General features: G+C 39.1%; 1 protein-coding gene across 1 annotated transcript; it reads right to left on the reverse strand.

Moving 5' to 3' along the window:
* Positions 1-733: 733 nt before the first annotated feature.
* Positions 734-4,795, reverse strand: LOC148865318 (uncharacterized). Its single transcript, XM_088974441.1, has 2 exons — positions 3,978-4,795; positions 734-1,569 (listed from the first exon to the last, which is right to left on the reverse strand). The coding sequence occupies exons 1-2, from the start codon at positions 4,261-4,263 to the stop codon at positions 1,199-1,201; spliced, it is 657 nt and encodes a 218-aa protein (XP_088830567.1). The 5' UTR covers positions 4,264-4,795; the 3' UTR covers positions 734-1,198.
* Positions 4,796-11,792: the final 6,997 nt, after the last annotated feature.

The raw sequence follows: 11,792 nt of genomic DNA on the forward strand, positions 1-11,792 counted from the left end.
ACGGAATCTGATCTTGATAGAATATGTGCTTACAAAAGAAATGATTGCCAACCCATTAACTAAATCCATTGTAATTATAGATTATATAAGGCATGTCAAAGCAATGGAGTTGTTTGGTACTTATTATCTCGGGCTTAACTATCCAAGTGGGAGATGATGGTAGAGTGTCCATAGGCCCTCGTTTAATCCTCAACATTTTGGAATATCCAATGGCCATGTGACAAGCCACATGTTGATGGAAGATGATTATTTTATGGTTGTTTCTATACAACACCTTCACACACAATCATTCACTCTTTTTTTTTTAATTATTATTCATTTATTTATTTTCTATAAAAGAAAATTTATTTGATTGTTTACTAAAAAATATTTTATACATAGAAATATAATATTATTGGATTATTCTAGATCCTCCAGCTCTACTTCATTCTTCAGCAAACCATATCATCATGGATTCTGAATAAAAGAGGAGAGCATATTCAACCATTTCAGGGCAACGATGGAAGATAGGGCAGTTAGGTCTGCTACATGAATCCTCCTCGCTAGAAGACTTGTCAAATTCATTGGGAGATGTTCTCTATGTACGGCCACAATGGCTGGTTGGGACGTTGCCACTGTGTTTTGGTAACTGATCCGAACTCTTCTATGGGTATACAAAGCACATCCTACTACATCTTTAACTTTCTAATATTCTTTGCATTTCTGATACTTAACCCTGAGAGAGGAACAAGAATAACGAAAATGGTCATTTCATTTAAACTAACGAAATTTTGATATAAAGAGGCCAATTACACTCAATTACATTCTTCTCTCACCTTCCAAAAGATACATGTAACCAACCCTACCTTTGATCCACCTGAAAAAACGATAAAATCTCAGCTGATCTTACATTGTTTAGCTCAAAAATCATCTCAATTTGGAAAAAGGGAAAAAAAAGGCAATAAAAGAAGGGGACATTTGAAAGAGAAAAGAGAAAAGAAAAAGAAAAAGAAACAAGCTTGCTATTTTTGAATAAAGACCATAAATTTTCAAAAACTTGCAAAAGGAATCAGCCACCTTCACCTCCAAACACCCCCCATAAATGTTGCTGATCTGTACAAGCTCCAAACTTACAATGTAATCAAGGAGAGATTGGATCGAGAGTATCAGCATTCAAACTTAAACCCTTGGCTTAAATGGACGAAATCCCACCACTGTCTCAACCCCTATATCCTACAACCTGGGCCTGAAGATGCTGGCTGTCATCCAATAAGCGGTCATATTCAAGAAGTAAGTCCTCAGTTTGCTTCTGAAGTGCAGTGACATGAGATTCCGCAGATTTTATTTGTTTATCTTTCTCACCAGATTGTAGTTTTAGATACTTCAGATTTTCTTTTAGACTAGAAATTTCCTCTTGAAGTAACTTTATTTCATAGGAAGCTTTTTCTTCCTTCTCTTTGAGCTGTATGTGCTCTATCTGGAGCTTCTCAACCTCCTTTTTGGAAGATTTGGCTGCAGTCCTCGACGCAATTAGTTTTTGAAGATAGTGGTGTATGCGATCAATTACAAATCCGAGAAATAAGGAGCAACCTGCAAAATTAAATTTTGGAACTTGGGATAAATATGATTTAACAAAATATAAAAAAAAAAATTATATCGACTAGCCATCAATGGTTCCAACAACAATTGGATTAATAATGAGTATTAAGGTCTTCCAGCAACATGCCAATATCCTGCAGGTTTGTCACCCCATGGTTTGGATATGAGGCTCATCAGGCCAAATGATCTCATCCAATATTCTGTGAAATATAATGCATCACATGCTTATAGCAGGAAATGAAGCCGATACAAAGAGCTAATTCGTCATCAATAGCCCAGAAGAAGAACGAAATTCTGCAGTAGAGGAGTTTAAACTGCAAAAGTAATCAGCATCTCTAACATATGAAGCACTACGAAGTGCTAATTCATCAATAAGCCCAGACGATGAACAAAATTCTGCAGTAGAGGAGAAACTGCAAAACTAGTCATCATCTCTTAACATTTTCTTTATGTGCGTTGGTCATTTGAAAAAGCAGTCACTCTTTCCTGAGGACTTGGATATTATCTTGAAGGCTTCAGCTTCAATGGATAAATTGTCCCATCTGTCCGAAAAATACTTTAATTGCTTTTATGATTAATGATAGAATATGTATTTTTCCCTCAGATAAATGTCATCTTGTTGACATAACCCATCTCCTAGCATTTATGTGAAATTTACCAGAATTTTCGGTGGGATGTTAAATAGATACTACAGTACATGGATAAACAAAAGGGTTAAGTACACTGCAACCCAATGCAGAATTCTGAATGACAGCCCCCCCATAGTCTACTAGTAGCCCCCCCCCTAAACCGCATCCTGCCATGAATTTGGCATCAATTCATGGTCAGGATTCATCTCCCCCTCTACGGTGGGACTAAAAAATTCTGACCTGGACTGATCAGTCATTCTCCCTAAACAAAATGCTGGGATAAGCTTATAGAGGGTTAACAGAAACTTAAAGAACTATTCTAAGAAATGCTGGGATATAGGCAAGGGGGGTACTCTATCCATGTGGGAATCACCACTATTGCTGTAGCTGGAACTATTTGTAATCCTTGAAGGCCTGGCCATCATCCAATCAGGCTCACTATCAACCATAATTGCTCTACAAAACTGAGGATGCCACAACTAGAAGTTCATCCATTTATTCCAAGAACCGCTCGCTCTGCTGAACAGAAACTAGGAGATAATGTTATAGCACTGCTTTAGGTTAGTAAATGGATATGCTGATGCTCTAGAAAAGAATGGCACAGAGCAAGTGGAAAGAAGGACCTTTTTGTAAATCTTCCTTATGAGGTTAGACAGGCTTTAGCTATGGAGGGGGAGAGAGAGAGAGAGAGAGAAAGAGAATACTTGCTCAGTTGCTTGATCAATTTCAAAAATTTAGCTAGTTCTATTAAAGTTCTTTCCTCTACGCCTTGACAACTTAGAGAATCTTGGGGATGTTAATACCCAGGTGCCAAGATGTGAAACGCATTATCACCCACGAACCTACTAACCACTAATTCTAACATTCCAATCAAAAGAAAATTGTACAAACTTGACATTTTTTTTATGACACACCATTATATAAGGGGATGGTGATTCAATATGTTACTAAGAACAGCATAAAACTATGTTTGTTCCTGAATCATTTTAAGTCCAAATTAGATGTTCTTGATATTCGAATACCATGTGCACACCAAAAGAATCGCAGGCAATGGAAGACAATAGTGAAATACCATCAACAAGGTATGTTATTAATAGTTCTGTTAAATATTATAAAAATAACATTAGAGTTTTTTTGCTCGTGTATAACATAGTCTCAACAGACCTGTATTTGTTCAAAATTGATACTTCTCACCATTGATAGCTTCTTATTGCACTGTATTTTCAAAAACATACTTTCTGCTCAGTGTCATATCCATGGTTAAATTGTGGGCCAAATCATTTGTTACAATTTTTTTTTTGATAAATAATCATTTGTTATTACTTACAACCCAAGTCCTTTTCAAGCCAAACACAAAACAATTACTTGGTATGAATATTATGATATGGTGATGAAATCGTTGAATCAATGGAGGGACCCATTATTGTGTACCCTTAAGAAGGAAGCCAACACAAAATCTATGCCATTGTGCCTAAAATACTATTTAGCAGTTATAGATGCTTAAGGGGACCAAATTTTCATATCCTGAAAGCAAAAACTCTGGGAACACAGAATCCAGCAACCCATCTGCAATAGCTCCTGTATATTTATCTTAAATTCATGGGGAGATGTTCCCAATGTGCAACTGGGGCGAGACCAACATGGTTTCTACTAAATTCCCAGAGAAGAAAAAGCAATCTTTTGCATCTAAAATGTTACCATGAATGAAACCTGAGAAACCAACTGAGAGAAAAGAAAAGAGCAAAAATACAGGCTGGGGCGAGACCATACCCATGAGCGAAGCCTCTAACAAGTGCGATCTCCAGAGGACTTGATCCATCGGTGTCACCGTACCGAGCTTCGTTCCCTTGTTCTGGATGTTAAGGAGGCTGGTAATGCTTGATGCGAGGATTACTGACATAGTGCCAGCAATGGTTTTTAATGTGGCTGAGCCTTTTCCCGTCTTCAGTTGGTCCATACCCTTCATCACTAGGTCCCTCAAAGGCCCGATCTTCACCATTAGAAGAAACGCTACAATGACTTCGGCAAAAAGAACCAAAAATAATAGCTGAATCATATCTCTGCTCAAACGAACTCCCGCAAAATCCGCTAAAAATCCTCCAATCTCCTACTAGAAATAGAGATAAATCGCCATTTTCTTCTAAAATTAGATACAATGAGAAAGAAATAATAAACACCCACTACTCAAAAACTCGTTTTCTGCTTCTATGAATGGGATTTAAGTCCATAGATCTGGAGATTCCGCTAGAAATCGAAAGACAGAACCTTTTCTAAAGAAGACCCATTTCTCTGTTTCTCCCTTTCATGGGCTTTCTCCAAATCCCATGGGGTCTTGGAGCAAAGAGACTGATTTGGAGATGGGTTCTCGGTAATAGCCCAAAAGGTTGATGAGAAAGAAATGGGTGTTAGATCAACACTGAAAATCAAATAACAAAACATACAGTAGGCGTAAAGGAGTCGAGGAGATGTGAGTGAAGGAGAGAAGTGTGTGAATGACGAAGGGGGCGAGGGGCGATTGGAAGTTGGAACATTTCATTCCTGACGAAATAAGCTTTTGCTTTTTGCCTTTTGGCCTGCCTTTTCAAAAAGAATCTTGCTCCTAGGTTTAACAAATTAATGCAGATTATAATATTTAGCCTCCTCACTAAATTCATATTGTATGGTACTAATGTCGGTATAAAGGATGTTGCTGTATTAACAATTAAATAATAAAGCGAGTGGAATCAACATAATCACTTTAATAAATGTTAATCATTTTCCTGGAATCCTGGTATCACCAAAGAAATAGTTAAATTAACGCATAGAGTTGAAACATTAATCAAACTTTAAACAATTATTAGCAAGTATCCGTGCGATGTAAGGGTTTTATTAAAACAATTTCAAACAATCTAGTCAGGGGTGCAAACTGTATGTATCCAATTCAAGTCCGACTTGATTTAATTAAAATTTTTGTACAAGTTGGATTTGAGTTTTTTAGTTTTTTGTGCTAAAAAAATTCGAACTTAAATTCAGATTGGGCTTAGGTTGAGGCCTCGAGTATTGATCTAATACAATTTAAGTTTGTCCAACATTTTACATATATATATATATATATATATATATATATATATATATATATATATATATATATTATATTATCAACATATTCTACTTGAAAATTGAGCTACAAAGATCATTATGCCCAAGCCCAAGCCTAGCTCGAGCAAGGATGGCAATAGAGTAGGTTCAATGAGGGTTTTGTAAATTCTAGACTCTAACAGCCAAGTGGGTTGGATTTTGAGAGTCCAGACCCTCCTCACACATGAAAATGCAAAACCCTCCCTATATTCAAGGGTAGGGGTGAGTTAGGTTTAAAACCCGCATCTAATTTTCTATTATTTCTTGTTATATAAAAGTAATAAATAAGTAAAATAATATAAATAAACAACAAAGTTCCCAATTATTTGATTAAGATGTAAAATAACAAATAAACTATCAATTATCCTTTACATATAATTCAAAATATTATTAAATTCAACACCTAGTACATGAAGTTTATATGCTTTCCAACAGTATGTAGGTTGAGGGGGTCAAGTTTATCCTAATACTATACCCTACCCGTAACGTACAGGTTGTAGAATCCCAAAACCAAGGATTAAAGTATTGGTATAAAATATCATATTAGACAACTTGGATACGGGTATAGGTACGAATACAGACGAAAAATATGGATACACTATGGTAACACATAAATTCATAATACATTAATAATATTAAATATAAGGTCAAATAATCATAAATAATGTATAAATATATAGAAAATGTATATTTTAATGGTGTATATGAAAAAAGTGTATTACAATTAATATAATATGACGCATGGATATCATACAATTTTATTGATAATGTATCAATTAAAAATCCAAAATGCAAAACATATTTTCCTATTATATTTTAATTGTTATATCAATTATTTTTTATATTACTATTTTTACTTTTTTACATAAACAAAGAGGTCAACCAAATATTAAATTGTCTGTGTAAATTAATATATCCATTAATAATTTACAAAATGTATAATCTCAACTTAAAATATATCAAACCTATTAAAATTTCTAAGATACATATAATATGCAGATTCATAATTTTTAACTTTTAAAATGATTATTCCATTATTATATTTTTATTTCTATAATTTTCTAATTAAAAATATTTTTTTGGTATAAATGTAGATTAGTAGATTTGAAAGATTAAATTTAAGATTATATTCTTGAATATTTTGTAAACAATTTCTTTATTTTATAAATAATAAATATGATTTTACGTAATGTAAACTAGTATTTACATACATATTGATGAGGGCAGATTTGACCCTCCAATGACATTGTGAGTTGTGACACATGGCATCTCGGAACAATTAGGTGACACACAGAACCACTTAGGCAACAACTTAGCCAAGATGATGGTGTCTCGAACTGGCGACCTGGCACAGGTGCCGAACTGGCAACCTCGACCACAACTCAAGTCGACTAGAAGCACCTCGTCCAGGGCCGACCTGCAGCACCTCGTCACTAGCTGAAGTAACATCGACACAAGGAGTGACCTCCCTCGAGGGCGTGTTGGCCTGACTGAGGTCCAGGTGGCGACTTGTGAGATGTGCTCGCCGACAAATTCGGCACAGATATCCCAACACTCCCACGATCCTTGGAAGTTGGCCCACATATCGAATGTTTCGGAGGATGGTCAATGTGCATGGCGGTTTCCTCCGAGAATCTCAGACCACTTAGGCGACCTCTCAGAAATCTCGGATATGGTGCATGAAGCCCATGCCAAACAATGTCTATACAAAGGCACCAACCCCAATGGCATGAGGGGGGCAAGTAAGCATATTCTAGCTCTCATACTTTGTGATTTTTAGCTCGTAGTCTACTATGAGAGTATTAACTTAAGCATTGGAGCGACCTCGTCGGGTTAGCCACCCCGAGTCGTCTGACATTGATTCCTTGTAGGTCTCTAAAGAACTATGAAGCTCAACAATCAATCCAAGTCGACCCAGTCAGTTCGGCACCTAACCTGCCCAGCTCGGCCCAGTCAGTTCGACACCTAACCTGCCCAGCTTGACCCAGTCAATTCGGCACCTAACCTACCCAGCTCGGCCTAGTCAGTTCGGCAGCTAATCTGCCTAGCTCGGCCCAGTCAGTTCATCACCTAACCTGCCCAACTCGGCCCAGTTAGTTCGGCACCTAACCTGCCTAGCTTGGCTCAGTCAGCTCGGCACCTAATCCGCCCCTAGCTCAGCCTAGTCAGCTCGGCATCCAGGTCCTCATCCAACAAAAGTTCTCCACTTCGGCCTCTGAGTCATCAGTCACTTGGAAGCAGACCAAATGATGAGGTACTTAGCGCAAAAAATTGATTCACCAATTGGCATTGTTTGTGGGAATACGCTACAAAAAGCTAAGTTATCATCTTCTGAAAGGATATGTCCTCTTCTTCTAGAAAGCTAAGTTCTCACTTTTTAGAAACTAAAGCTCTCACTTTCTAGTTTCCATTTTTTATGAACTCAAAGACTAAGTAGGAAGTTGATGGTCAACAAGCTAAGTGGCTCTGTCGACTTTATTTCAACTCGGATAAAGCCTCATCAGTCCTCTTCGCGAGGTACCCTCTACAAGATGAGCTCTTCATGGCTTCCAGGGAAGTTGGCAGCCAACGAACTGCATGGATGCCCTTCCGGTCGAGCCTTCAAGGGCTCCCGTGCGAGCTGGTGACCTTAAGTCAGTAGTCTTGCCCCCGTAGGTTGAGCTCCCAATAGTTTTTTGTAGGAGTGGGTGACCGGCGTCACTAACAAGGCTGATGTAGCGCAGCTGTAACTCTAAAGTGTCGAACTGATAAAAGACCTCGGTACCACATAAGACCTAGTCGCCTCTTCGGCATGGGCAAAATCAAGGGTAAGGAGAGTGGACTACGAGTCGTTCCCAGAGCCTAAGGGCTAAGGTACTGAGTTGACAAAAGACCTCGGCACCACATAAGACCTAGTCGCCTCTTCGGCATAGGCAAAATCAAGGGTAAGGAGAGTGGACTGCGAGTTGCTCCCAGAGCCTAAGGGCTAAGGTACCAAGCTGACAAAAGACCTCGGCACTATGTGAGGCCCAATTGCATCTTTTGCGTGGACAAAATATAAAGCAATTCGCATTCAGCACGAGAAAACAAAGGAAATACTAGTTCGCTCTCAGCACCATGATGGATGCAAACTTGATTTCTTCATAGCAGACCTCCACCTCGGTTGCAGGCTCCGCATCAAACTCACTAGCTAGGACCAGCTCGAAGGACGTTGCGCTGAAGTCTACCTAGGTGGAGCGACCTGATAGAGCAGTCACACAGAACCCCCTCTTAAGGACAGCACGATGAGCTTCACTCTTGAGGTACTTAGTCGGATCACAGAACCTCTTGATGGTCACTTCCCTAATAAGGTAGATGTCCTCATGGTACATGCTCCACCTCTTCTCGAGTAGATGAATTTGCTCTTGGGCCTTGAAAATAAAGATGGCGAGGTCCTGCACAAGACTACAAACATTTGGACTCTTTCGACTTGAGAAGCAAATTGGATTGACGCTTACGAGCTCATCAAATTAATCATTCCATGCCAAAAGGAGCAATCTACTCCCTTCGCCAAGTTACTTTCAACTCGGGAGTGGCGGGGGGGGCAATTGATGAGGGTGGATTTGACCCTCAAATGACATTGTGACATGTGGCATCTCGGAACAACTGGGTGACACTCGAAACCACTTAGGCAACAACTTAGCCAAGATGATGGTGTCCCGAACTGGCGACCTAGCACAGGTGCTGACTTGGCGACCTAGCAAAGGTGCCGAACTGGCGACCTGGCACAGGAGCTGAACTGGCGACCTCGACCACCACTCAGGTCGGCTAGAAGCACCTCGTCCAGGGCTGACCTACAGCACCTCGTCACTAGACCTGTTCACGGGTCGGGCCGGGTCGGGCTCGGGCCGGGCTTTCACTTTGTACTAACAGAATTTTCTAAGGCCTGAGCCCGAGCTCGACCCTCATAAAAAACCTGAAGCCCGGGCCTAGGCCCGAGCCCAAAATTTAGCCCATACTGTTAGCAGTTGAATAGCGAGGAAGAGAGAGAGATTATAAAGAAAATAATAAAAAATGTATATATTAAATTAAAAATATATATTTTAATAAATATTATATTATTTATATATTTTATATAATATATAAAATACATATTATATAATTTATAAAATATATAATGCTGAGTCGGGTCGGGCTTTTTTGACAAATCCCGAGCCCGACCCGAAACATAATTGGGCTTACTGTGTTAGGCCCAAGGTCAAGTCCACATGCCTAATTACATGACCAAGCCCGACCGGGGTGCGGGTCGGGTCGGGCCGGGCCATCAGGCTACCCGGCCCATGAACATGTCTACTCGTCATTGGTCGAAGTAACCACGATGCAAGGAGCGACCTCCCTCGAGGGCGTGCCGGCCTAACTGAGGTCCAAGTAGCAACCTGCGAGACGTGCTCGTCGATAAATTCGACACACATATCCCAACACTCCCACGATCCTTGGAAGTTGGCCAACGTATTGAACGTTCTGGAGGATGGTCAACGTGCACAGCGGTTGCCTCCGAGAATCTCGGACCACTTAGGTGACCTCTCGGAAATCTTGGATATGGTGCGTGAAGCCCATGCCAAACAATGCCTATATAAAGGCACCAACCCCAATGGCATGAGGGGGGCAAGTAAGCATATTTTAGCTCTCATACTTTGTGATTTTCAGCTCGTAGTCTACTATGAGAGTACTGACTTAAGCATCGGAGTGACCTCGCCGGGTTAGCCACCCCGGGTCCTCTAACATTGATTCCTTGTAGGTCTCTAAAGAACTATGAAGCTCAACAATCAATCCAGCTCGGCCCAGTCAGTTTGGCACCTAACCTGCCCAACTTGGCTTAGTCAGCTCGCCCTGGTCAGCTCGACATCCAGGTCATCATCCTACAAAAGTTCTCCACTTCGGCTTCTGAGTCATCGGCCACTTGGAAGCAGACCAAATGATGAGGTACTTAGCGCAAAAAATTGATTCATCACACACACACACACACAGATATATATATATATATATATATATATATATATATATATATATATATACACATCATGTGCAAATTTATAATTTTTAAGTACTAAAATAATTACTTTCTTATTAATATTATATTTTTATAAATTTTGTGAGATTTAAATAATATTTTGATATAAATGTTGATTTGATATATTATTTATTTCTATTATTTTATAAAATACTGATTTTAAATATTACTTTTTTAATTTTTTAGTTGGAGTTAACTGTAATATGTATTATTTATTTGAACTGCATTTAAGTAATAAAGAAATAAAAGCTATATTCATTTATTCATAAACACAAAAGATGGAGTGGCCTAGTGGCTTATAGGTGTAGACGTTAACCGCTTCTTTAGCTCTTGACACGGGTTTGAATCCTTCCAACTTTCTTTTTTAGTAAAAGAGTATGTGCATGTGCATCTGCGTCTCGCTGGTAGCGCATCGTTCTATATCAGTCCGTATCGATATGTATCGGGCCTATCGGCCGATATAGTGCAATACGAATTGATACACACCCGTACCGACCTGATATGCATGATTGGCAAGATACATCTCCAGTCATAGCATATCCCTATATCAGACGTATCATATCAACATTTCAATCCTTGCCCAAAACCTAACTTTCCCCAAAACCTATCCTTCAAACAAAAAATCCCGCTTCGTCAAGCTGGGTAGGGGTAGATAGTTGGGTACCACCGGGTAGGATAGAATTTGCCATCTCTAAGCCAATGCTTAGTTAAGGTTGAGTTGGGCTTAGGTTGGTAAACTCGAGTTAACTTTGAGAGAGTTTATGGGTTGGGCACGTTCACGGCAATTCATGCCCATGCTTTTGTTTTTACTCAAAAAGGCAATTATTAATTTGCCCACTCTTATGGTAACGTGCCCAACCCATAAACTCTTTGAACAGAAAAGGTTGTTGGCCCCCAATAGCCAAAGTTTTTCTAGTAAACTCAAGCTTAACCTTAGATTGGAGCAAGCTTAAGCTTGAGGTTTGAGACTTAAGATTGGATTGACCATCAACCCGATCCAACCCACTCAAGTTGTACCTAGCAGGGACTTGTGTGATGCATATGCTTTGTTAAGCGAAAGCTAAACAAAAAAATCACATAAGAGTAGGCAATTGTTTTATAATTTAACATTTTAAAAAATTAATAATTAGTTATATTTTATATACTACTTTTAATAATTTTTTACAATACAAAATTAACAATATAGTGGTGCCACTTGGCTAGATTAGATTAGATTTTGTAGAGAGAGATTTTAGGAATAGTTTTAGGAAGGGATATCCAAAGGGATAAATATAGAGGAAAGAGGGACGGACTAGGCATGTTGAAATGTCAAAATGAGAGAGGGAGAAGGGTGTGATGAGGTGGCTTCACGAAGGAGAAGGAAGGCTAAAATGAAGAGGGATTGAGAGTTCTCAGTTGGGTTAAGGGAGCAAGCTCGGGCAATGATGTGGCATGTTTCT

Source organism: Nelumbo lutea, chromosome 3, assembly GCF_056320005.1.
Source record: "Nelumbo lutea isolate HS-2025 chromosome 3, American lotus-T2T, whole genome shotgun sequence".
Taxonomy (NCBI): Eukaryota; Viridiplantae; Streptophyta; class Magnoliopsida; order Proteales; family Nelumbonaceae; genus Nelumbo; species Nelumbo lutea.

Coding starts and splice junctions, on each gene's coding strand:
- LOC148865318 (XM_088974441.1), bottom strand. CDS start 4,263: ATGATTCAGCTATTATTTTTGGTTCTTTTTGCCGAAGTCATTGTAGCG. Junction 1,570..3,977: donor GTTAGAGGCTTCGCTCATGG/GTATGGTCTCGC, acceptor TTAATTTTGCAG/GTTGCTCCTTATTTCTCGGA.